The sequence below is a fragment of the Dunckerocampus dactyliophorus genome, chromosome 1, assembly GCF_027744805.1.
Source record: "Dunckerocampus dactyliophorus isolate RoL2022-P2 chromosome 1, RoL_Ddac_1.1, whole genome shotgun sequence".
NCBI classification, from domain to species: Eukaryota; Metazoa; Chordata; class Actinopteri; order Syngnathiformes; family Syngnathidae; genus Dunckerocampus; species Dunckerocampus dactyliophorus.
Window position 1 is genome coordinate 36,854,878 of NC_072819.1, and position 25,729 is coordinate 36,880,606.

At 39.1% G+C, this 25,729-nt stretch overlaps 1 protein-coding gene across 1 annotated transcript; it reads right to left on the minus strand.

Annotated features, from left to right (window-relative positions):
• Positions 1 to 1,112: 1,112 nt before the first annotated feature.
• On the minus strand, positions 1,113 to 19,690 carry LOC129189299 (dystroglycan 1-like). Its single transcript, XM_054790871.1, has 3 exons — positions 19,425 to 19,690; positions 10,968 to 11,509; positions 1,113 to 7,158 (listed from the first exon to the last, which is right to left on the minus strand). The coding sequence occupies exons 2-3, from the start codon at positions 11,307 to 11,309 to the stop codon at positions 4,846 to 4,848; spliced, it is 2,655 nt and encodes an 884-aa protein (XP_054646846.1). The 5' UTR covers positions 11,310 to 11,509; positions 19,425 to 19,690; the 3' UTR covers positions 1,113 to 4,845.
• Positions 19,691 to 25,729: the final 6,039 nt, after the last annotated feature.

Consider the following 25,729-nt stretch of genomic DNA (forward strand, 5'->3'; position numbering starts at 1 on the left):
AATAGCTATTTGCTTAGTCAGCTATGACATAAAACTGAGATGTAAGATGCTCTTTAAATCTATTTTACTGCTTAGCATATCTTGGAATACATATTGGTTTCAGCGTGCTTAATAAACAAAAAGTTGAAGAGTAGCAAAGTGACCCATTCTTCCAGCAATTTGAGCAAAGTTAGCAAAAAAAGAAATCAGCCAATTTAAATGTAATAAGCCAACATGTGAGCATTATGAAGAGCAAAAAATATGATGGAGCCCATGTAATGGACAGCAACAGCTTTGCAGGTGTCCAGTGAGCATTTCTGGCTTGTATACACAGTAATCCCTGACCCAGACCCAAATGTGGTAAATTCATTTCCATGAAGTAGGACTTCTTATTCATAAATCAAATATTTTCATAGAAAACCTGTTTATGACCTTCTAAATACGGTTTTTAACATATACTGTATTAGCACCCTCTCAACATGAAATAACTTTTTATAGTCACCTTTACATTCGTATTATCTAACATAATAGATAAAAATCACAGAAAATATGCCATTTAAGACATAAATAAGACTAATGCTCATATGCGCTGCAATAAATGTGTTTCTGACATGTGGCGGACAGGAAGGGACGCCTGGGGTTCAGAGTTGAGTGGATTACTGCCGCAACAGTAGCCCGTGTTATTAGGATCATTATTGAGATTATGTTATTACCGTGCCTGTTGTGAAATAATTCAAATCTGCAATAAAAGCCTGTTGCTCCAGCGATCAAATCTGGCACTTGTGTGTCTTACTGAACATTACAGTAATATTACTGACACCTAGTGACCAACATAGAATAGTAACAATAATAATAATAATAATAATAGAATTTCTTTGATAGACCGCTTTTCAAAAACTAAAGACACTTTAAAAGGTAAAAGCAAAGAACTACTAGAGTACAAAAATGGCAGAGAATAGAATATAATTCAGAATAAATGGAGTTAAAAAGTGCAAACAAATGCAAACTTAGAAGATTAGAAGAAAAAAAACACAATTTAACTCTTTTTGCACAGCACACAGTTCTTTCATTTGTATATACTATTTTCATGCCTTAATATTTATCTTAATTTATTTTACTTTTGTCTTATCTATTTTTTTAAGCTGGTATTCTGAGTGGACAGTACAGGGAAACGTGTTTCGTTACTGTGCACATGACACTTTGAATCTTGAATGCGCCTTCCTAATGCCTTCTATTTGTATTTTAGTTCATTTTGCCATTTTTACACTTGAAAATGCTTAATTTTGGCAATAAAATAAAATAACATTTGCTGAAATATGCATGATTTATTAACATATCTTGGAAAAACCTATGAAGCTGTGAAATTCAAACAGACGTGATGAGGGACGAACGTAACGAGTATAACATGACTTCACTGAATGCAGTATAGAACCTGTCTGGAGAATCTGATGATCTCTTTAACGTACATGACAATAACTTCCAAAAAAGTGACAGTAGACCATTTTGAGGCTTTACAAATAGTATTACATTTTATTAATATACCTTCATAAAACAAGTTTAAGACTGTATCAAAAACTCAGTAAAAACATTAGATTTTTTTTTTTTTTTTTACATTTTTCTAATGGTGATATCAGGTATGAAATGTACATAATTCACATATTTGTTGCAATCATATTCAGATGATGCTATTTCTTTGTGGTGGGCAGGTTAACTTTTAATGTACCTTTGCACACTTAAAAGTCCATTACCATGGTAGTGCTCGTAAATCTAAACATACAATCAAAAAATAAAATTATTTCCCACTGTGGCCCTTCCGTTCCCAACTAGGTTGACTGGTAAAACACTAACATTATTGATTTTCTTTTTTTTTGTTTTTAAATTTCACAGGCACACAATTATTTACATCCCTATGTGCGACAGCTAGAGTAACAGCGATGGCCCTGCAGCCCCCGCCACTCCTCAGAGCAACTGAATGCTCGGGCTGACTCCATGCTGTGCTGACTTTTATTTTCATCAACAGTTCACTCAGTATCACTTCAAACCATAACTCATCTCCATGGAGGGTCGACATGTGACAAACCAAACTTGAAACACTCACAGGTTGAGATAAACGGTTACACTCAACATACATATCTCTTTAAAAGTTTCAAGTTTAGCTTCTGTCCGTGTCCAAAAAAATCCAAATTTATTTTAAATGTATGCTTTCAGCTGTATCACACTTAAGTTAGGTACATGGTTTGGCCCCAAAAAAAGTTAAAACATAGAAAGAAAGAGAGTGTGTGTGTGTGTGTGTGTATACATACATACATACACTCCTGATCAAAATCTTAAGACCAGTTGAAAAATTGCTAAAATTTGCATTTTGCACATTTGGATCTTAATGAGGTTTTAAGTAGAGCTACAATATGCAAAAGCAAGAAGTGGAAGTGAGACAAAAAACATTTGGAACTTGTAATTTAAACAAACCAAAAAAACTGAAATAGGTTATCACCTGATCAAAAGTTTAAGACCACAGGCTATAAAAGCCAAATCTGCTCAAAATGTTCATTTTCTGTCAAGCATTCACACTGTCATGCCCTCCTGATGGCTAAAGCTAAGAAGCTTTCTCTTTTTCAACGTGGTCGGATTGTCGAGCTGCATAAGCAAGGCCTCTCGCAGCGTGCCATTGCTGCTGAGGTTGGGTGCAGTAAATCAGTCATTCTACATTTTTTGAAAGATCCTGAACATTATGGAACAAAAAGTCAAGTGGTAGACTAAAAAAAAAAAAAAAACACACACGTGCGCTAAGCCGGAGGATCCGACTGGCCATCAAGACACAGGGCGGTCTTCGACCCGAATTATGGCCCTTACTGGTGCCGACTGCAGCGCAATAACCATCAGACGGCATCTGCGGGAAAAAGGTTTAAAAAACAAAAAAGGAATTCAAAGACTTCGTCTCCTTCAACGCCACAAAACTGCCCCTTTAGAACATGGGACATTGAAAGGTGGAAAAAAGTTTTTTCTCTGATGAGAAAAAATGTAACCTTGACGGTCCAGATGGCTTCCAACGTTACTGGCATGACAAGGAGATCCCACCTGAGATGTTTTCTACCCGGCACAGTGGAGGGGGTCCATCATGGTCTGGGATGCTTTTTCATTCAGTGGAACACTGGAGCTTCAGGTGGTGGTCGTCAAACGGGGGCCGCTTACATGCAGATGTCGCAGCGGGCATCCCTCATGACTGAGGGCCCTCGTCTGTGTGCTAACAGCTGGGTTTTTCAACAGGACAACGCTGCAGTTCACAATGCTCGCTTGACCAAGGACTTCTTCAGGGAGAATAACATCACTCTTTTGGACCATCCTGCATGTTCCCCTCATTTAAATCCCATAGAGAACATTTGGGGATGGATGGCAAGGGAAGTTTATAAAAATGGCCATCAGTTCCAGACAGTTGATGCCTTTCATGAAGCCATCTTCACCACTTGGTTCCCACTATGTTCCCACTAGCCTCCTGGAAACACTCGCATCAAGCATGCCCAAACCAATTTTTGAAGTGATTAACAAGAAAGGTGGAGCTACTCATTACTGAGTCCTACTGAGAACATTTTTGGTTCTGGTTTGGAGCATTTTTTGAGCGATGGTCTTAAACTTTTGATCAGCCGATAAACAGCCTATTTCAGTTTAATTGTTGTTTTCAATAAATTACTTTTCAAAGTGTTTTTTGTCTCACTCCCCCTTCTTGTTTTTGCATATTGTAGCTCTACTTAAAACCTCATTAACATCCAAATGTGCAAAATGCAAATTCTAGCAATTTTTCAACTGGTCTTAAGATTTTGATCAGGAGTGTATACACACACACACACACACACACACACACACACACACACACACACAAGACATACTTAATTGGGTAATGGAAATACAAAGAAAAGACATTTTTCTTTTTTTTATTTTTAAAGTGATATATGTTCAACTGTCACTCTTTGATGAAACAGCATTCCACTGGCCCCTTCACTTGACATAGCAGCTTCTCTGACCAGTCACTATAGCAACAACACAAAACATCTCTGACGGCAAGTTCAGTGGCACAAAAATAAAAAATATATATTTTAATTGTTTCTAACTAAATTAGTCTACTTCAACAACAGGTCACATCAATTAAAATCTCCCTTGTGAGGAATCTCCATTATGTTAAAAGTTCAACAATGCAATTTGAAACGCTTCTAATTGGAATTATATGGTCAATTGTGTGCGAGACGTGGTTGAACAATTACTTCTAAATGTGAAGTGTGTGACTGTTAAAAAAACAAAACAAAACAAAAAACTGGTATAGGACAGAAAATAGAATGAAATCATTACCCTTTAATAAAATGTTCTATGCTTTCAGTTTGGCTTATGGTGTTAAATTGCCCTCTAGAATTAACAGGTGCAACATCTTAGTAAACCAAGCTGAAGGACAGATAAGAGTGATACAGCTCTCAAATAATACCACGGCAAGGGAGAGCCTCAAGTCTGTTGTCATGGTAACATCTGCTAAAAGGCCCGGTGGGCTTCAGTCTCTCCTGCTCTATTATGTTCTATACAATAGAAATAGTACATCATTGAAGATAAAATTGACTCTTCTTCTGGGCAAAACAGACAAAGCATTTGAAAGTCAAAAGCAGACCTGAAGAACAAAAAAGAGAAGGAAAAGTAATGGAATTACAAACTGTTCTCCATCTATTTTGCCTGTTCCAGTAGAACGTTGAATTATCTTATCCATGATGGTCAAAATATACGTATGGTCGCCTGCATTGAAATTCAAGAAAAGTTACGTCTGTAGTCAGTAGTTTGACAAGCATCCCTACAGTGCACCTGAATTCCAAGCTGAAAGCTTCAGTGTGTGTGTTAGGGAGGAACATAGGGGGGTGGTGACCTGTAGGAGGTCATGTTCTTGGGACGAGAGCCTTTTCCTTCAATGGGGACAGTAAAAGGTGGTGGGGGCTGGTAAGGAGGTGCATTGGGATCATCATCTTGATACACAGAATACTCTTCCAACAAGTCTTGGTTTAGCAGAGTACTGTGGGGACCAGCCATGTTCGGGTATTCTGGGGGAGGGAGTGGTGGCTTTTCCTCCTGAAGAATAAGAGGGATGCTGGAGGATGGGGGGGACTTTGAATCATCTAGTTCATCTGCAAATATTATGGGAACTCCTTTTTTGATAAAGGTAGCCTGCTCCTCCATGGTCATCTTCCCTCTGCGCTTCTTACGATAGCAGACCATAGCAATGATGCCTGCAATTAATAAGAGTGCTGCTACCACAACAGCAGGGATGACAGTGTGCAGATAGACATCGTCACTGCTTCTACGACCTGTCCCAGGTGAAGGTGTAGCTGTAGGAAGATGGGGGCTTGGCGGAACTTCACCTGGTGGAATGAAGGTGTAGCTTTGACATTTATTGGTGCCACGAACAGAGATGTTAATGGGTTTGAATTCAGGCTCCATAGATTTGACAAAGGCTGGTTTTGGTGTCCCTTGTGGATCAGCAATCCTGTTGCTGAGAGCCGTGATCTGGTCCTTTGGACAAGAATTCTGCTGGAGACTATTATTGGTCCATTCTACCACAATGGAGCCCTTAGTGATGCTTCGAAGGGTCACTGTGCTGCTATTGCGATCACCCAGTGCATAAGCTAACTTTTTTGTCAAAAGAATCTTTTTATGGACATCACTGCTTAGGGTTGTGGGGTCACCATGGAAACGGGCGGCAAAAACGACTGGTGGTTTATCGTTAGTAGACCAATGGTTTACTTGAACCTCAAACGCATCCATGACACTCTTCCCACCTTTATCAGTGGCAAGCATGAAGTACTCGTGTTTGCCTTTGTGTTGCTCCTCAGGAAGTCCATACAAAAGCTGGATGGTGCTGTTGAACTGAATCCAAGACAATTCACTGACCGACTCCTTGGGGGGGTGCTTCAAAGTCAAACGCAGCTTGTCTGTTGTGCCATCCTCTTTGTCGAAGAATGTATCGGGAGGAATCTTGAGCTCAAAGTATGTGCCAACCCATGCATTTACCTGATCAATTGGGTTGCGGATCTCTGGCATCTGATTCAAGTCTGGAGCCAAGGAGAGAGGAGTGGTGCGTTTAGGCGGTTTTGCTGTGGTAGATTTGGGCTCTCGGGGAGCTGGTGTTGACGTCTTGGGTTTCTTGGGCTTTCTTGTGCTTGAAGGTTTGGGTTTTTTGGTGGTGCTTGGTAGTGTTGGTAAAGCAGTGGCTTCCACAAATGTAGGTCTGGTCATTGTAGGCTGGATGAGCATGGTGCTGGTGGATCCCAATACCTTGGTGGGTTGAGGGGGACCTAAAACAGGTGTATGGGCAATCTGATCTCTTATCCTCATTGTGGGCTTAACAGGAAGAGGTAAAGGGCCACGTACAGGAGGTGCAGAGTGATCAGTTGCTGGGGCAATTGAGGGTGAAGTTGGGGTTGGAACAACACGTAGAGGTGGCTCTGGGTAACTAGTTGGCGGAAGCAGGGAGGGCACTGGAGTAGGAGTGTTGTACAACTGTCGTTTGACACGTTTCACTGCATGGGGCTTTTTGTTCACAATATGCCAGCCAACCACTGGATATGCAAGTTTGGCTGACATGGTCCCATCCTTTGCAGAGGACTGAACAATGCTGATGTCAGGGATATTGCCCTGGTCAAGGGCACATCCAAGTTTCCATGACAGCAGAACTCCATTCTCCACCACTTTCTTGGCATTCCCTGGTCCGGCCATGAAAGCAGACATGTCAAATAAGCGGTTGTTGACAACAGGGACAAGCCTCATGTGCTCAACGGGAACATGTGAGAATTTTCTCATAACGGTCAGTAAACTGACCCTCTGTTCAGCAAGCATCTTTGTCAAGTCAGCATCCAGTATGACAGTGAGGACAGTGACAGGTTCCTCAGGGCCACAAGTGAAAGGCTGCAGGCCACTGCTATTAGACTGTAGAGTGAGCAGGGATGGTTCAGTGTCTGCCCGCTCCTCTGGGTATATTTCAATAGAGAAGACCGTACTGGGGAACTCTTGGCTGCCGGTCTTCTCATTCATGTCTTGTCCAGACACTGAGATATGATACACACCTTTATCTTGCTCCAGGGCCAAGCCTCTCAGAATACAGTTTTCTTTGTCCCAATAGAGCCATGATGGTAATGCTGGCTGTCCCATTTCAGTAAGCTAAAAAACAAAACAAGGAAACACACACATACTTTAGAATACTCAACTGACTTTTGCGCTAACTAATTCCACTGCTCATAATCATTATTTGATTTTACACCTTTACTTCAAAAGGTGGCATTTTCACTAATAAATAAAGTGTGGAGACTTTACACGTTGTATACTAGTGCCTTATGTAGTATTTCATAGAGGTATAATGGTACATAATCATGGTTCGTTGGTTTTAAGTTTGCAGTTCGGTTCATTTTCGGTACAGGGAACAAACTGTAAAACACAAAACTCCATGTTCAGAGTCTTCTGGTCAGGGTGGTGTTTGTGTAAACACCTTTAATGGTTTGTAAAATGGAACATTAAAGAAAACGCAAACTGCTAGCAGGTAATTCTCCAATAAATAAAATTACATAAAATAACAATAATAAAAACTAAGTGTAAAGATGCAGACAAGTGACCAGTAACAGTTTGGACAGACAATTATTTTATTTTTAGTAAATTAAAGTTCCTTATTGCCTGAAGTGCAGCATGATTAGTTCCAGCTCGTAGCTCCGTTCCTGACTTCTACTGAACTGCTTTTGTATTATCCACTTGTCTTTGTCCGTTTACATATTCACAAGGAAGGCAACGTGTTCCCAAACAGGAGACTTAAAAGACGAAAGACGGTCTCCAGGCTCTGGTTTCTCCTTGGCGCTATCGCTAGCCATCACTCCCGTTAGCCAAAGACTGAGCTGCACTGTTTTCTTTCCCTAGTAGACGAGTGAAGGCACATTTCCTGTCTTTCACTCAGTGTGTACCGTGTGGTGAAGCATAACACTTCTGTACCAAAAATATCCCATTATGAATAAATGTTCAGTTACACCCGTGTATTTAAAGATGCGTTTCTTGAATGGTTAGCATTTCAGTAGACCATAACATGCGATTGTGCCACATTGTTGTGTGCCTCCATTTTTATGCTACATGACATATTTGTTGTATGATCATGATAGCCCTTTTTGTTTTAAATTCCAGTTTACCTTTATGTACATTGGAAAATACAATTAATGTTTTACTAAAAATGTATGGATAAATGACTTAAAAATTGCATGTACCCATCTGCAGTTTAGTAGAACAACTCCTCAGCTACCATGGCCCTCCTGACCCTGAACTTAAGGTGGGGTGAATCGGTTTCTCAACACTTCACCTCCAAGTGAAATATGTAGACAGACAAATATGTTCAGTTAGGGCTATGATTACATATCGCAATGTTTACCTTAGAATTGATTATTGATACACTCTCGCCATGTAACCATTTTTTTATTTTTTTAAAATAGCCGCTAGAAAGGTCTTTCACCGTTCCTTTGTAAGTTGAGTCACCATTTTACATGCCATCCAGGAAGTGTTCCTCGCCAGAGAGCAGAAAGTTGAGCAGAACTTCCGCTGCACAAGTCACAGAAGAACAAAACTCAACGGTGCAATGAAGGATGCAGGCAGCAAATTTAACCAGAAAGTTGTGCCATCAGAGTAAAATCAGAAGTGTGGACTCACTTTGGCTTTTATAGTATTAATGGGACAAATGAGACAAAGCTGGCTAAAAACTAGGCAGGGTGTAAGAAGTGTCTCACGAAAATACGACACAGCAGGCACAACAAACACGCACATGAGTCATAAGGAAATAAGAATGCCCCTCTAGATAACAGCTGAGGAGAACATTACTCTTTTGGACAAGTAGCTCACATAGGAAAAAAGGCTCAGGTGGTAGAGTAGTCGTCTTCCAACCTGAAGGTTGCAGGTTTGCTCGTCTGTCCTCCCATGATCATGTCTAAGTATCCATGAGCAAGATTTTGAACCCCAAGTTGCTGCGTCATCAGTAGGTAAATGTGGTTTAAGTGTTTGAGTACCTTAAAGGTTGAAAAGTGCGATAAGAGTCCATTTACCTAAGCTATCATAATATTTTACTTTTGCTTAAGTTTTTAAATCACATTTTATAATAAATGTTTAAGCCCATCTGTTTAAAAGACATGTTGATTTTTCTTATTCAAATCCTAAATATCTATTTTTATGTTTCTACTTAATAGATTTGATTCTGTTTACAGTTATGTAACACCAAACAGTGTCATGTTTTTGGCACTACAGCTGTTTGTACTCTGCTTAAACTATGTTGCAAAATATAAACTATAAAACGTATTTTTTCATTATCGTTTCAACCTTCAGCCGTATTGAGATATTATAGTTATCGTAAACCACGTATCGGAAAATGTGTCGTATCGTGAGATTCAAAGCCCTATGTTCTGTAGAGATGAGAACAGTTGTACACACTATTAAATGCTGCACTTCAAGTGAGGAACTATACTAAAAGTAGAATAATCATCACTCCGTTCAAACTCTTACTATTGCATTTCCACGTTCCTAAAAAGAAAACCCGCAAACCAGAAGTCTCCAAAGTGCGGGCCAAGGGCTATTTTTGGCAAGCAGCTGGTTCTTTATTGACCCGTGGCTTATTCTAAAAAATTAAACTTGTTACTGAGATATATTATTACATATTACACTACTGTCACAACACAAAGCTTAAATAGCTTATAGTACAATCTACTGACCCACATTGGGTTAGTTTTGGCATCTTCGATATACACACATCAAGTGGGCCCCCCACATCCTTCAAATTTTGTGTCTGCTGTTTCAATATTTGTATTTTTGGAGATTTTTATTTCTTGGTTAATTACCTGAAAGTAGACTGCAATTTTCATGCTTCAATTCAAAAATCATGACACTAAAGCGTTTAAACACTAAAGTTTAACGTTTTTCATTTTGTTACTTGGTTGTACATATCAAACCATGTGGATGCCGTACTGTTCAACCCCAACTATTTGCTGAAACACAGTACCCTATATATGAAAAAACGGTGGAAAAAAGCATATCAATACAATTGAAAGGGCAGGAAAAAATGTCACCCTTTTGCCAGACACACATTATTGTATTTATCAAATGATGCAAGTGCCCCTAGCCAGAGTAACTATGAGATCATGATTGTTCTTCATTTAGACTATTACTACGGCAAATTCAGGTGTATAAGCCGCACCCACAAAAATATGAGGAAAAAACAGATTTGTTCATATATCAGCCGCACCGGTGTATAAGCCGTATACTGTATGTCCACATCATAAAATTACATATTGTAGCACACACGAGTCCGTAAGGACCAGTCAGCTCTTTGACAGGAACCAATCATGACGTATGAAAAAACTCAACAAGCTTGTCAACCCATTGGAAATTGCTGGAGGTCATTACTCAATATAGCAGTCTGACTCACCGTTTCATAATACAAACAACATCTAAACTCATCACACGGCAACTTAACACTCAAAATGTATACCTAGTAATCATACAGGGTCAGGCAAAATGATCAACTTAGTGTTAGTACATTTTTCTTTGAAATATGACACCGTGAGTCAGACTGTTATGTTGTTATACTGGTATATACAGTATAATGACGTCCTGTGATTTCCAATTTGTTGACAAGCTTGTTGTGAATGCACTGATAGCTTTTGGTTGGCTCCTGCCAAAAGAAGAGCTACCGTTTCCTCACTGACTCGTGAGCGTAGTATTTAAACAATTAGTAGTAGTTCTGAAGTAAAGGAGATGTCATGAGATTAGAATTTAGCCGCGCCACAGGGTTCAAAGTTTGAGAAAAATGTAACAGCTTATACACCAGAATTTACAGTTTATGTTTAATATTAATAACAACTTGGGTTGACATTATTTTGCCTTGTAGCAAAAACTTGAATGGGAACAAGTTGCAGTCATCACCTATTTCACTCCAGTATCCATTAAACACTTACATGGAGATTACAGCTTGCACTGTCAGATACCAGTGGAATCCTCATCTGAAACACCTGGCCCACAATAGCTGAAGAGTCAGGGATGCCATTCTGTACTCCCCCATTCTTCACAGATGATTCCGGCGTGGCCAAAGCAGCAGACTGGAGCTCGGAGAGCACAGACGACTGCATGGAAGCCTCCAATTGCATCGTGAACATCTCCACCTGTGTGTCTTGCTGTTCCAGTGCAGCACTCTGAGCCATAGCTATCAGAAGTCCTATTATCAGGGAGACAGTCCTACTGGAAAGAAACCTGCACCTCCCAGCATCCCCACCTCTCACGTCTCCCAGTTTATAGTGCATAGCAGTAGGCCCTTGAGCTGCCTAGCAGATGTCTGTGAACGATGTAATGGGCCACATGCACTGAAGTCAGTGAGATGATATGCTTTAGATCGGGTTCCCTCGTTATTGGCTGTGCTCACAGATTGTGTTTTTCCTTTGTTGTCCTCTGGGATCCATCAAGAGAGGTCAATGGCAGCCAGTTAGACAGCCGTGGCAGGGAACTACAAGAGAAGATAAATATAACGTAAGTGTAAACACAAACCATCAAAGCAAATGTAAGAGTAGGGCGATATGGACCAAAACTCATGTCCATATATACAGTACTTATGTTGAATATCGATATATATCCAGATATTTTTCTGCAAAGTGAGTTTAGACAAAATCAAAGCCAAATATGTGTGTCAAGTAGTTTTATTAAAATAATATATAAATAATAATAATGTATAAATAAATAAATAATGTAGGCCATTCTCTTTTTGAAATAAATATAGAAAAAGTAAAATATCTTAATCACAAACCTTTAGCTATGCTCAAATCCTCAGCTAATAACAAAACGCAACACAACAAAATATGAAGGAGTGCCCCGTTTATGAGGACATTTTAAAATGTCAGCAACTCAAAATTACTTTAAATTCAACAGTAGTATTTTTTTACGTAAACATTTTTAGAAGACCTTATTTTTTTGTCAGGAACACCAACCTGTCAACTGCATCAGGCTTAGCAACTGTCTGTCTGACTTCTTTGTACATTTGTGGTAAAGCTTGTCGTGCTAAATAATTGTGAATGTGAAGCTCCCTGGACACCACGAGTCCGTTGTTTTCAGCAGGTTTTTACATCAGTTTTTTTCCCGCCACTGTTGCAACAGGGACCATATCTTTAGCAATGTGATAGGACACCTCTTTATAATAGCACACCACTTTGCTTTTCCTTTCATGAGGAACGCAACAGGAAAAAGAAGCAGTGAGCTTTGTGTTGTGGCAGGAGTTGTGCAACTGTGTGCAGCTTCACACATTCGTTGTATTGGAGTTTGTGCTTTTTAAGGTGATACACTGTATATATTTTTTTACTATTTGTTGCTGACTAATTATACTACCGCAGACGATGTTGCATCCTCCATTTTCGTCGACAACTGAGCCGCCGGGCTTTGGCAGAAGTTCACAAACAGTGCCGAGAGATGAGGGAGGTACAGCACAAATCCAGTCTATATCGATAGGAACAATACGGTTGTTTTTAATATCGTGCTTAAAGTGAATATCGATATTAATAATATCGACATATCGCCCAGCCCTATTTAAGAGTATGACTGTATCATAAAAAAAGCATTAATATCCAGTGGTACACAACACCTTTTGCCAGATTTTCTCCTCACCCAAATAATGCAACGTTGCGGTCTTTGAAACTAAAATTTCCATACAGCTCATTTGAATACATTCAACTGTATAAAACTAGTGTGTAATATTTGTCTTCTGAATGTATAAATTCAATTATATAAAACTATGCTTTGTTGTGTCTAAAATCTGTCTTCAATAAGTTATTTACCTGTCAGACCTTGAGCAGGCTGTCAAGAGCTGCTATGACTTGGCACAAGGGGGAGGTTGTTGGGGAAGGGGAAACACATGATGTCTGAATGAAGTTAATTCAGAACTTTTGATGTGTTCTGAGCCTTAAAATAATACATTTTGCTTGATACAAAAAGAAAATGCAACAATGTGCATAAGACTGAACATTGGAGCAAAATTGTTGCAGCTGATCACATAATCACTCAAAAGCTTCACAGTCTCGTTCAAAGCAAACAGCTGGTCAAGAACAACACATACAGAAATTAAGGTTTGAGAGGATGCATATGTTTTAAGAGGCAGGGCTACTTATAATTGACGAAATGTATTTTTTTTTTTTTTTTTTAATGTAGGCAGTGTTCACTAGAAAGTCATTGCATGATTATAGTTTGCTCTACATCAGAAAGAATGTATTACATTGCAATTTGACACCTCGTTTACTGATTGTTGGCACTGTGCAATCAGAGGTGAAAAATGATGCTGCTGAATATATCTTGCCCAAATGAAAGTGAGGTCGTGTCCACACAGCTACGCTCCTGAGATTTTTTTTTGGCGGGTTGAAAAAAAAATTAGCGTTTACTAAATAGTTGCATCCAGACGGGAACCGATCACCGAGTGAAAACGATGAACAGACACGCAGACAGAACCACGTGACACACAAAACCATAGAAGACGAAAAAAGAACGCATGTGTATAAGTCCGTTGTCTTCTGCTTTCCTAGGCTCATCTAGACTTATGACAATACTTGTAGAGTGAAGATCAGATCGGGACAGCCCTAATTCAAACCTAATCCCCAAAAACAAAACAAAAAAAAAAACATAAAAGAAAAGACACTTTGCTCGAGCAATAACCAATATCTAGGGATGGGAAATGATTTTTTTTTTAATATAGTAATAACAGCCTACAAATGAATGTCACATTCAATCACCATCTGCAACTGTCAGGACACGATCACATATATTTTACATACCATATGTTATGTATGCACAGCTCCAAATTAAATTAAAAGTGAAATCATGCTAACACGTACAACACTCCACAATATAATTTGTTCGCATCTTTACAATGTCTCTTGCATGTCTCTCCGCAATTCCTCTGAACTAGGCTATAGGTGGGAGTTACAGGTATTCAAGCAGTACTGTCATTTTCAAACACATCCATCCATCCATCCATCCATCCATTTTCTATGCCGCTTCTCCTCATTAGGGCCGCGGGGGCATGCTGCAGCCTATCCCAGGTGCCTTCGGGCGACAGGCGGGGTACACCCTGTACAGTAAATATAGTAAAACTAAGATGAAACACTTTTATCCTATAAAATTTAATCGGGCAATGAATACAAAATGAATAGGAAAATATAAGATTGTTTGTGTAAGCTACTTTTCTGAGACCCTTATTTTTGTTCATAATGTTGCAAAAGGAGGACGTTTATTTGGGGGTGGGGAATGGGAGACATGAAAGCTACTTTTCTGTGACCTGATTTTCGGGTTAAATAAGGAGTAACCCAGGGGTAATATTCAGGTTTTTAAAAAACGAAATATGAGCATATTTCGGTTATTCAAAAGGGTTAATGGTGTTTACCTGGCCATGCGCAACCGGGTTATTCAAGCTGATGATTCCAAAACATCTCGCTGGATTCACGTATGCAGCGTTTCCGCTAAATGTAATTGTTTGTGGCCGCCCGCCGCTACAAAATAAAAGTCGCCACACCTTAAAAATCTTTTCTTTTTTTTTTTTTTTTTACTTAAAAAATATTAAGTAATATAATGTATGGACGGATATACTGTATATGTTATATAGATTATTATTTATGCATATATTGAATACAATTAGTTTGAAAACAATTTAAAATATAAATCTGCTTCACTATACACCGGAATTGCCCGTCTGTGGTGTTGCCACTCGCGTATGTGTGACAAAATAAATGTACACGTATTGTGTTGACGTTCACTGTGTTCCTTGTTATCTATTGAAAAATAGCCCATAAAATGTGTAGTCAATTGATGACAGCTTGTCACAGGCAAAGCCAGCATGTGTGATCGCTCACGTTTCAATCTCATTCGACTTTGTGGCATCCTTTTTTGCACATTTTGCCTCCCTGTTGGTAGCGAGCTAGCTTGTTTTTGTCTCACGGGCGAGCTACAAGTGGCAATCACATTCATGCTAACTTACTTTTTTTTTAAATGTCACTTAACAATATTGCTCTCTTGTTTTCATTATTATGCTTATGGCTTGTCTTGAAAACACTAGTTGTGTGTCTAAATTGTTCAACATAAACACAAACACGTAGTGTGTCCAGCTTTACGATAGTGATGCTATCACAGGGGTCTCCAACAGGTAGCTCATATGCTAGCAGTAGCTCACCAGCTGATGTTGAGTAGTTCAAAGAATATTAGCTTCTCCTCTTAGTATTTTTGTATTAAGTGTTCTATTCAAACACGACGCCTGTATTTAATGACACATGAGCACACTGTGTGGAGATGTGTTTTGTAAACAAAGTACAATTTAAATGTTGGCAGTCACATAAAACACAAATAGCTCACCTCCTTTTTTTTGTCAAAGTAGTTTTAATAGTGCTGCACTCTGAATTTATACAGGAGACGTTTCTATAACAACATAATTCAATACTTTTATTTTGGAATTGTGTTATTTTGAACTAAAAATATATATTATTGAAAAATGTATTTCCCATATATTTGTGTTACTCTAAAACAAACAAAATTTAGGTTTGTGTCAAATAGTCCAACATTTAGTACTTTTGTACCAGTCACATAATACTATTTGACTAAATAGGTCAGGTAACAAAAAGAGGCTCAGCATTTTAGACTCTCAGTTTAAGTGCTCTCACCAACTTAACCATTAAATTAACAGTTTTTCAATGTTCTTGGTTCATATTCTGTCGGTTGTTGAAAAACGTAATTTAAATAGGTTTATTACCAAATAAGTCATAAAAATTGTTATTTGTCATAATACAAAATAACTGCTGATGCAGCAGTGGCACAACACAGCGGCGGCAGTCCGCCCTCCCGTGCAGCCCACCACCACAGCTTCATAAAACCTTAGGGGAAATCCTGTGTATGCCTTTATTTCTTTAATGTTAAATATACCAGCATTAAAATAGGTTTTGCCCATAGGCTTAGTTTTACTCAGAATTAGCACTACACCTCACCTCAGGCTATTACCACACTCAGCAACCAACCAGCATCTGAGCATCAAAGTAAGCTCTCCACAATGTGGCCTAGATTCTAGATCATGTTGTTAATTCACAGAGAGCAATAGCGACCATAATTCACACATTATCACGTCACTATTTTGGAACGTTCATTTGCAGGTTTCTAACTTTATATTCAATGGCACAATATGTAAATGAAAGGAAAAAATATGGAGTTGAAAACACGTCTTATTGGCCTGGAGACAGAACATAATAATTTATAGTGTTTATACCAACATAATATTCCTCTGATAATACTGAACCATGTAAATGAAACAGGACTAATATGTGGAGCTCACAAGTGCAATTTTCACAATATGTTATACTGAGAAATCCCACCAGTACTAATGGTAATGAGTTCAGCATACCACGAAGTAGTTATTGCTGCACTGCACTCTTAAAGAAATTCAGTATTAATTCCAATATTGCTTTATCTAGCCACCGTTTCTGTCATGACTGGACGTACAGTATATGTCACCAACAAATCTCTGTGACGGGTGACAAGTTTAGTCACAAAAGAAACATTATTTTGAAGTTTCATTTACTGCAAATCATTTCTATTCAAGGTTTGGGTTTCCCCTAGGATTTTTTAAAGCTGTGGTGGTGGGCTGCGTGGGAGGGCAGACACTGCTGTGTCTGCAATTTTTATTTTTTATGACAAATAGCTAATTGTTTTACGACTTATTTATTAACTTGTTTACCTTTTTTCAACAACTAGCAGAACATGAACTGAGAACATTGCAAAATTGGTCATTTAATGGCAAAGTTGCTGATAGGACGGCCAACATTTAAATTGCACTTAATTTACAAAGCATATTTACAAATTTACCTGGATAAAGGTACTCACCGATGTCGGCAAAAGTTGTTCTTCTCATCCAAAAATTTTAAAAAGGTGTTGTTTGTGAAGCAGCTCTCGTCAATGTCTCACCACTCCTGCCCCCCACACGCACCTTGGAACAGGCGCGGCAGCAAGTTGTCTATAAACTGCCATAGTCAAAATTCTTGCCCTCTTTCTTCTTAATCTCCTACAATCTCATTTGGTTGAGAAAATATTGACACCCGTTGCACAAAATCCTTGAAATTGCCACAAACACGTTAAGGACAGCACGCTTGCAATGTGCGGATCGATACTGAAATATCGATGCTTCGATACCAGCTCCTTCATGTTCGAAAGTCGATTCTGAAATCAAAATAGCGATACTTTTGACACATCAGCTATATGATTGTGTCCTGATGTTGTATATTAGCTTGGCTGTATCGTAAATCACCCCACTACGCTTCAGGGTTTAAATACTATGATGTCTTGTATTCTTTATGTTATGATTCGAAATACTGTACACTACTCTTAAAAATTTACCAGACACATTAGGGGAATTTGCACATAGTATTGGATCGGTATTGGGGATACCAGCCTAAATTTTTACCCTGTATCGGATCCTAAATGAAATCAATGGTATCGCAATCTTTACTTCCGTCAACACACGGAAATGTGAGCGATGTCGTGCTTTTGCGCATGCAAGTCACTTTCCAGACACGTTGCGTTCACATTAACAAGTCACATTTGTTTGGTAATGTGAACGACCACATTTTTAAAAATCGGATTTAAACCAAAAAATATGAATTGTGCATCATACCCTGTAGTGTGAACACAGCCTAGGTTTTAACCTAACTGGATACGTTAAGCACAGCAGTCTTTTGACATTTGATCATATTATAACTGTAAACCTGAGCTTATTATTAACACTGCCTAATCACATTTTTTTTTAATCATCATGCCTCATTATCATGACAATGTCTACAACAGCTCTAGACCTCTGTTATGAAGCCATTAAACCATGCAAGCAGTGTAGCCTGAATGGCCTCAAAGGAAAACTAAAGATCATAAGAATATGTAGACTTCATTGTATGCTTATTAAACACTCATTTTAAACAACAGGCCCATTGAATGTATGACAAACACTGTAAGGTGACAGATTTGCTCGTAGGTGATTTCACTGAGGCCTTTCCAAGTGGAGGTGGGGGTGAAGCAAATCAGTTCACCACAGCAGCATTCTTGCCGTTTGTCGTCCAAAGGTAGTTAAAATTAAAAAAACTATCAAAAATAATTAGATCTCTGAAGCACAGTGGCACTCAGGGCCAATTGAATTGACGTAGCACAAGCAGCAGCCTCTCTACAGAGCCTGAGCTGAATAACAAACATCCACAAGTCAAGCTTGCATGTCCACACTCTTCAACAAAGTAATCGAACATGTGGTGAAAAAAAAACTGCCTTTGTGCTACTAAACCACCAGTTCTAGAAGTTGACGAAAACCTTTTTTTTCCCTCTGATATTACAGCATAACTGCTTTCTGTAGCCTGGCAAAAGCCTGGACAATCTCAAAATCCCTTTAGCTTTAATCTGAAAACTGGCTGTGATTATGATCCGTCTTGTTAACTAGCTTGCAGCTCCAGCAGCTAAGAGTGGTGCAAACTCAAATGGTGAACTTTGCTCACGATAGAAACCTGACAATAAATACGTTCTATTAATTATGACACAATGGGACACTCATGCTATGGAACAGTAAATAGTCTAAACCCCCTAAAGCAATAACGCCACTCATAAATAACCATTGGTTGGGAACAACAAATGCTGTTTTAGTATTACATTATTACAACGATGCGATACAGTAGTCAAAATAATTATGTAATTAGCAGCTTTTTTAAAACAATTCTACAGTCTGGTTACAATCTTTTCAATCTAGCTAGCTAAACAGTGAGCGAATGGCTAGTTTTGGGCCCGTGTCGGTCCAACTAGTCTCTGTGTGCAGGGCCTTTGTAAATGATAAAACCATGAACCGTTCAATAATCACTTAAATGTTTTGCAAATCACACCGGAGAGCGTTTTTCTTTTACTGGGACAAACATGAGGAAAATGAGTACAATGTCAGCACGAGCGCAGCTCCGGGCTGCGCGTCCCGCAGATTCCCAATGCTAGCAGACATGCACCTGTTTTATTCTGGGCGGAGGAGAGAAGGCAGCCGCTTCTGAGGCACTAGACCACACATCTGTCCCGCTCTCTTAACACAAATCCGCCTATATTCATATATATGGTCACTGAGAGGATATTAAATATGTCCGCACTATCTTTGCTTTCAAAGACGAACGAGTCGAGCGAGTGAACTATGCGGTCGTTGCCTCGCCAGTGTTGCTAACACTCAAGCTAATGCCAAGAGAGCGAGCGAGACGATGAATAATTTCTGTTTTACCTTTTCTGATAGAAAAGATAAGCCTATATTAAAAATAACTATGAGCCCAAGTCCCAAAAACTACAATCGCAGCTTTTCCGATTTTGTTACATCAAAAGGAGCGAGTGAAGCAGACATGTATACTGACCTTGTTAGCGTGCTAACGTTTTGCTACCTCCTTCTGGAGCCACACAGCGCCGCTGAGGTTTCCAATTTGCCATCAAATATTTGCTTTCCCCTCACCACCGGGGAAAAAAATGGATCCTTTGCAATTACAATGGCGACTGAGCTCGGTGACGTCTGTCTGGTTGGGTTCATATATAGATGGTTCACTGCTCCGTATCGTGATGAGGTCGCTGCCTACCCCTCCCTGACTGCCTCCTTCCTCCTCACGGCCAGGTCTGCGGGTTGAGGGAGGCCAGTGAGCAGGCGGGACTCCTCCCTCTGTGGAGGTAGCTTACATCCAGGTGAAAGTGCTGCACGCTTTAACTCTCTCTTTACCCCTCTTTGCAAATAGCCACAGACAATCCATAATAATAAGTGCTATCGATGAACAGAATAGAGACCATCTCTCGTGAATAAACAGCATAATCCATTTGGTATGTTTGACTGAAAATATATTGAATGTCAGACGACCCCTCTTTTTTGGGAGAAAATGTTTTTTAAAGACAAATCAAATCTTTTTTTAAATCATATTTTCAGTTAAACGTGCTGGTGCATAGGGGCAAACCCACAGCAACGTCCAAACGCTCCAAACCCAGATTTGATCCAACACCATAAACACATGCAGAACAAAAACACTGCAAATGACAAAACCTCAAAACAACTGCATGAGACAAAGGCTGCTAGTTAATGGGACAAAAAAGGAATTCCTCGGGGCAAGTGTGCCAGACCTGACGAATGTCCATCTTTAAAGACATGAACGGGATGCCTAGAAGAAAGTTGCCTTGACTTTTAAAGAGGCAGATTGAAAATGTACATTTGTTAAACACTTGCCTGTAAGAGTTCACAATATTATAGACCAACCAATTTACATAGCCAATGTTAGCATAGCGTAGGTCTGGCGCATCCTGGAAAGAAGGGTTTTTAAACAAAAAAAAGTATTAAAAGCCATGCCACAAAATTGCCCATTTGGAATTTGCACAGGAGCACCAAACATACAACATTGAAAGGTGGAAGAAAGTTTTATTTTCTGATGAGAAGAAAGGAACCTTGACGGCACTGATGGCTTCCAATGTTACCGGCATGACAAGGATATCCCACGTGAGATGTTTTCCACACAGTGGAGTGGGCGCCATCATGACGTGGGGTTCTTTTCCTTCATTGGAAAAATGGAGCTTCAGGTTGTGCCAGGGCGTCAAACGGCAGATGACTGTGGAGATGTTGCAGGGGGCTTCCCTCAAGACTAAAGGCTCTAGTCTGTGTGGTAATGGCTGGGTTTTTCAACAGGACAACGCTGCAGTTCACAGTGCCTGCCTGACAAAGGACTTCTTCTAGAGGAATACCCGGGAACGTTACTCTTTTGGACCATTCTGTGTCTGCCCCTGATCTAAATCCAATAGAGAACATTTGGGGATGAATGGATAAGGGACGTTTATAAAAAAGGACATCAATTCCAGAAAATGATGTCCTCCTTGAAGCCATTATCTTGAGGTGATTAACAAGAATTGCACAGCTAATCAGTACTGAGTCCTTTTTTGGAAATTTTATTTCTATTTTACAGGGGTTTCTGTAATTCTTTTGAGCTGTGGTCTTAAACTTTGGCCAGCTGATGAACAGCATATTTCAGTTTAATGGTTGTTTGCAATAAATTGTTCACTCAATTTTTTTTTTTTTGTCTCACTCCCATATGTGTCCCTTGTGCCTGTTTATGAGCATCAAAAGTGAGAAAAATCTATCATCCTCCTCACTTGTTGGCTCCACTTTTGACAGAAGAGGCACTCAAATGGTTGATTTTAATGTTCTTTGGGTTTCATAAGGTTATGAAGGAAACCCTTCCTTCCTCATGGACATGACACCATCTCTCACCCGCCCCTGGCTTCACAGAGGACAGGTTTGTAAAAAATCTGGTTTCGCTACAGATCTTAAAAGAGCCTGGAGTTCTCAGAGCTAACCGTTAGTTAGCTAAAGACATGGGAGTTTTATGATTCAGTTTTTCTTCAACGAATAGGCTGGCCTAGCATCATAGCCTGTTAAAATGCGTCTGTAATGTTTGCACCAAAGCTAAAATGGAGTGGATTACGGCCGCAACAGTACCCTGTGTTATTATTATGAATATTATGTTATTATTATTGGGTCTGTTGAGAGATCATTCAAACCTCCAATAAAAGCCTGTTGTTTCGCCTATTGAGTCTGACACTTATATGCCTCAACAAACATTACAGTAACATTACTGACACCTAGTGATCAGTGTGGAATACTACATAATATCATGTCATCATGTCGGAATGCCTTATATGTGTATTTGAGTTCATTTAGCCATTTTAATGCCATTTTTATGCTTGAAAATGCTTAATTTAGGCCCAAAAAATGTAAAATGTGTAGAAATATGCATAGTTTTAGACTAATAATAGGCCGTAATTTATTACGCCATAATTTATTAATATATTTTTGAAAAAACGTCATATAGCGAAGCCGCGAAATTTGAACTGCTATCTGGCGAGGGACAATTGTATATTTACAAAGTGAATTAAGTGTGCAGTAGCACTTCTTGGCACTGTCGGAGACAGGCAGGGGCAAACACAGCTCATTAACATAAAGTTACAGACACAAAAAAATGGCCTGTTCCTTCCTACTAGGGTGTACCAAAAGCACTTCTGGCCAACATACCCCAAATACTCTGTTGTGGGGCTAGTTAAAATTGTTGAAAAATAGTAGAATATGGGACCTTTAAGTTAAATGACGAAGGTGTAATGTGAAGCTGAGCTGTGTTGCAGATGCTGTTTCCAATTTAACATTTTTAACATTGGTACACACAACTGTAAAACACAGAATCAACAAAACATTCTGTCTGAACTTTAGTAGCAAGTGATTACATGTGATGAAACCTGAGTCTTTGAATCAGTGTCTTCTTACTTCAAGTAACTTTCATGTGGTGGACCCTGGACTGGTCACCAATCTATCTATCAACACTGAGTTAAGGACATCCAGCAATCAGTCTGACTACATACTGAAGCCAGCCCTAGGGTTGTTTTAATACTTCAGTTGTCCATCCATCCATTTCCTATACCGCTTCTTCCTCATTAGGGTCGCGGGGGCATGCTAGAGCCTATCCCAGCTGACTTCGGGCGACAGGCGGGGCACACCCTGGACTGGTCGCCAGCTAATCGCAGGGCACACACAGACAAACAACCATTCACACTCACAGTCATACCTATGGACAATTTAGAGTCACCAATTAACCTAACATGCATGTTTTTGGAATGTGGGAGGAAGCCGGAGTACCCGGAGAAAACCCACGCACACACGGGGAGAACATGCAAACTCCACACAGAAATGCCCAGGGGAGAATCGAACCCAAGTCTTCCCGATCTCCAAGCTGTTACTGTGTTGGCCAACGTGCTAACCACTAGACCACCGTGCGGCCCTACTTCAGTTGTATGTGATATATTTCTCATTCATTTCATTCATCATGATTTTTCATTTCTTTTTTTTTTTTTAAGTCAAACTAAAGCATACAGTACATATACATTTGAATAATATGTCCTTCCGTTTTGCTTGTAGCCGCCACATATCACCACACGCGGATAATTTAACTTGGCTCTTAAGTTTTGGCTCTTAAAAAGCATGCTCTCAAAGGATTTTGTTCGTCAGATTGTCTTCATTTGTTGTAGATGTCATGGTTATGTAGTACTACTTTCTCACAAGTACATCTGAAAGGGCTTTTGAGAATAATCCTGTATTTATCTGAAAGAAGATCTTCACAGAATAAAAAAGATATGAGACTCAAATGCAGCTGAACATAAAAGATAGTATATCAAAAAATACAAATTACCTTATCTTATCTTGTCATCTGTCTGTTGCTTTTGCACTTAGTAAATTTGACTGTTGATAAAAACAAAGTACAGTATCCGAAAAGATACCAAAAAAGATCGGTGATGATAATTCATAATACTGCGTATAGAGAACATATAAACCCTTTATTTTTAAAATCACAGATATTAAAATTTGCTGATTTAGTGAATTTTCAAACTGCTAAAATAATGCATAAAGTTAACAATAACTTGTTATCCAAATACGCCATACAGTATTTCTCTATGAGAGAGGACAAATATGATCTTAGAGGAAAATTAAACTTAAAACATTTATATGCGAGAACTACGCTTAAAAAACCCACAGCATTTCAGTATGTGGAATTAAATTATGGAACGGATTCAGCAAGGAAGTCAAACAATGTACCAAGAAGAGCGAATTCAAAAAACAATACAAACAGTTGATGTTTGCTAAATATAAGGCAGAAGAGCCGTGATTATTATACTTATTGTTCTGTCATGCTTATTTTTATTTCTTCTTATTTATTTATTTATTATTACACTAATTATTATATGGAATAATATTATATGGAATGCAGGAAGTGAATAATATGTATACTGCACAAGATGTGGATTGGATGGAGGTAGGATTAAATATGGTTGCTTCTTCCTACTCCTTTGGACCTTTGCTAATGTGAAATGATTCATGAGATGTATTCCATTGTAATCTGCATGCATGTTCAAATAAAATTAAACCAAAACAAAACCAAAGCAAGACTGTGTACACATATGTGATGCTTAACAATGCCACTCACAGAGCTACCTCCTCTCACATGGCCTGTACCCTTTCAAGATAACAAATTGTTAAATAGACTCTGAAATAATCTCTTATTGTGTCTTTCAAGTTCACTGTGGTCTTAAACATCCCGTGCAGTCAAGTGTTATTTGTTGTAAAGGTTATGTTTGTTTAAAAGGCATGTCTGAAACGGGCAAGTAAAGGAAGTTTGTGTTTCCACGATAGACCGTTGCTACATCCCATTGAAAGAATTCTAAATTCTTTGTCTCTTTCTTTCATTCAGTCCCAGCCATTTTTCAAAACACAACCTCTTCAGTACCGGCCATTTTAGCCGATTTTGACTGATCTTTCAAGGCACACAGAATATTGTGTTCTATGGCTTCATATTCTATGCTTGAGCCAACTTCGCAAAGATTTGTCCTATCAAAACATGATCGCTGCATAAGACTTTAAAACAAGATGTTAGCGTCCACTTCACTACTTCCTGAAGCTGCACTCTAAGCATCATAGGAACTGTAGTTTTAGCCATGAATTAGTTGCATCACCGCACAACCTGCAGGGTTCAAAGCATGAGAAAAAAAGTAGCAGCTTATACACCGGAAATTACACTACTACCTAGGGTTGTTTTTTTTAAGTGGCTGATTGGTGAACGGGTAACGTCGGCACTTGGCACAGGGTACTGTGGTTTGAATCCAGGGTAATTGGCAACATATGGCAATATTCTGTATATTGTCATTATTTTTTAACAATATTGGCCCTCGCAGTGTCTGCCAAGAAAATGTCTGGCTGGTCAAGTCCCCACTGATACACATATTTATTTGTGCAGTAGCACAATGTAGCAAAAGTACATCCTGTTTTGCTTCATTTTCTGTCTGATCCAGATTTAAATTTAGATTTTGCTGCTTCACATCACTGCTTTCTACCATCCTGCGCTGCAAAGCATTCCTTGTGTTTAATTTTCTCCAACCCGATGACTCTCATATTTCTCTTTTGACAAAAAACACCCAAAGAAGGAGATGTTTTCTTGTTGAAGGCTCTTTGAGCTTACGCATGACTGCTTATAATATCCTGTATTGTAATGGGTTCAAATAGGACACAAGCTCCATCGGGAACAATGCTGTGAAAAAGGAAGTTAAAGATTGACAGTCAGCGTTGAAGAAGAGGCAAAGGACCGCATTAAAACCCTAAAATGAAACCGCAGATGCCATTATAGTGACTAATACAGTGCAAATGATCCTTTTCATTATGTACTTTGCCAACAAATGATTAGATGTTGCTTATTCCATTGGCGAATGTGTGTTGCCATTTAGGTGATGGCATCATCATGCATTCTAACACTGAAAATGACTTTATAGCGGCAAAGAAAGGGCTTTCGTATACTAATAAAAATTCTTTGCAAGCATGATTAGGATTTGAAGATCGAGAAACAGAGCTTGTCTGTTGTAGTTCACAGACCTGCCAATCATCGGAATCCCTCTGACTCTTTGTTCACCCTGCAAGGCGACAGTATGAAGATGAGAGCAGGCGTCAAGTATCTGCATATAGGCCGGAGAGAATGGACTGTTGCTTATCTGTTTCTATTTAAAGTCAAGAGCCACTGTTGATGAAATATTCAGAATTAATTACATTTAGCATCAAGCACTGTAGGTGTACTGGTTGTTACTTTTTAATCAAATTTAGATTGCA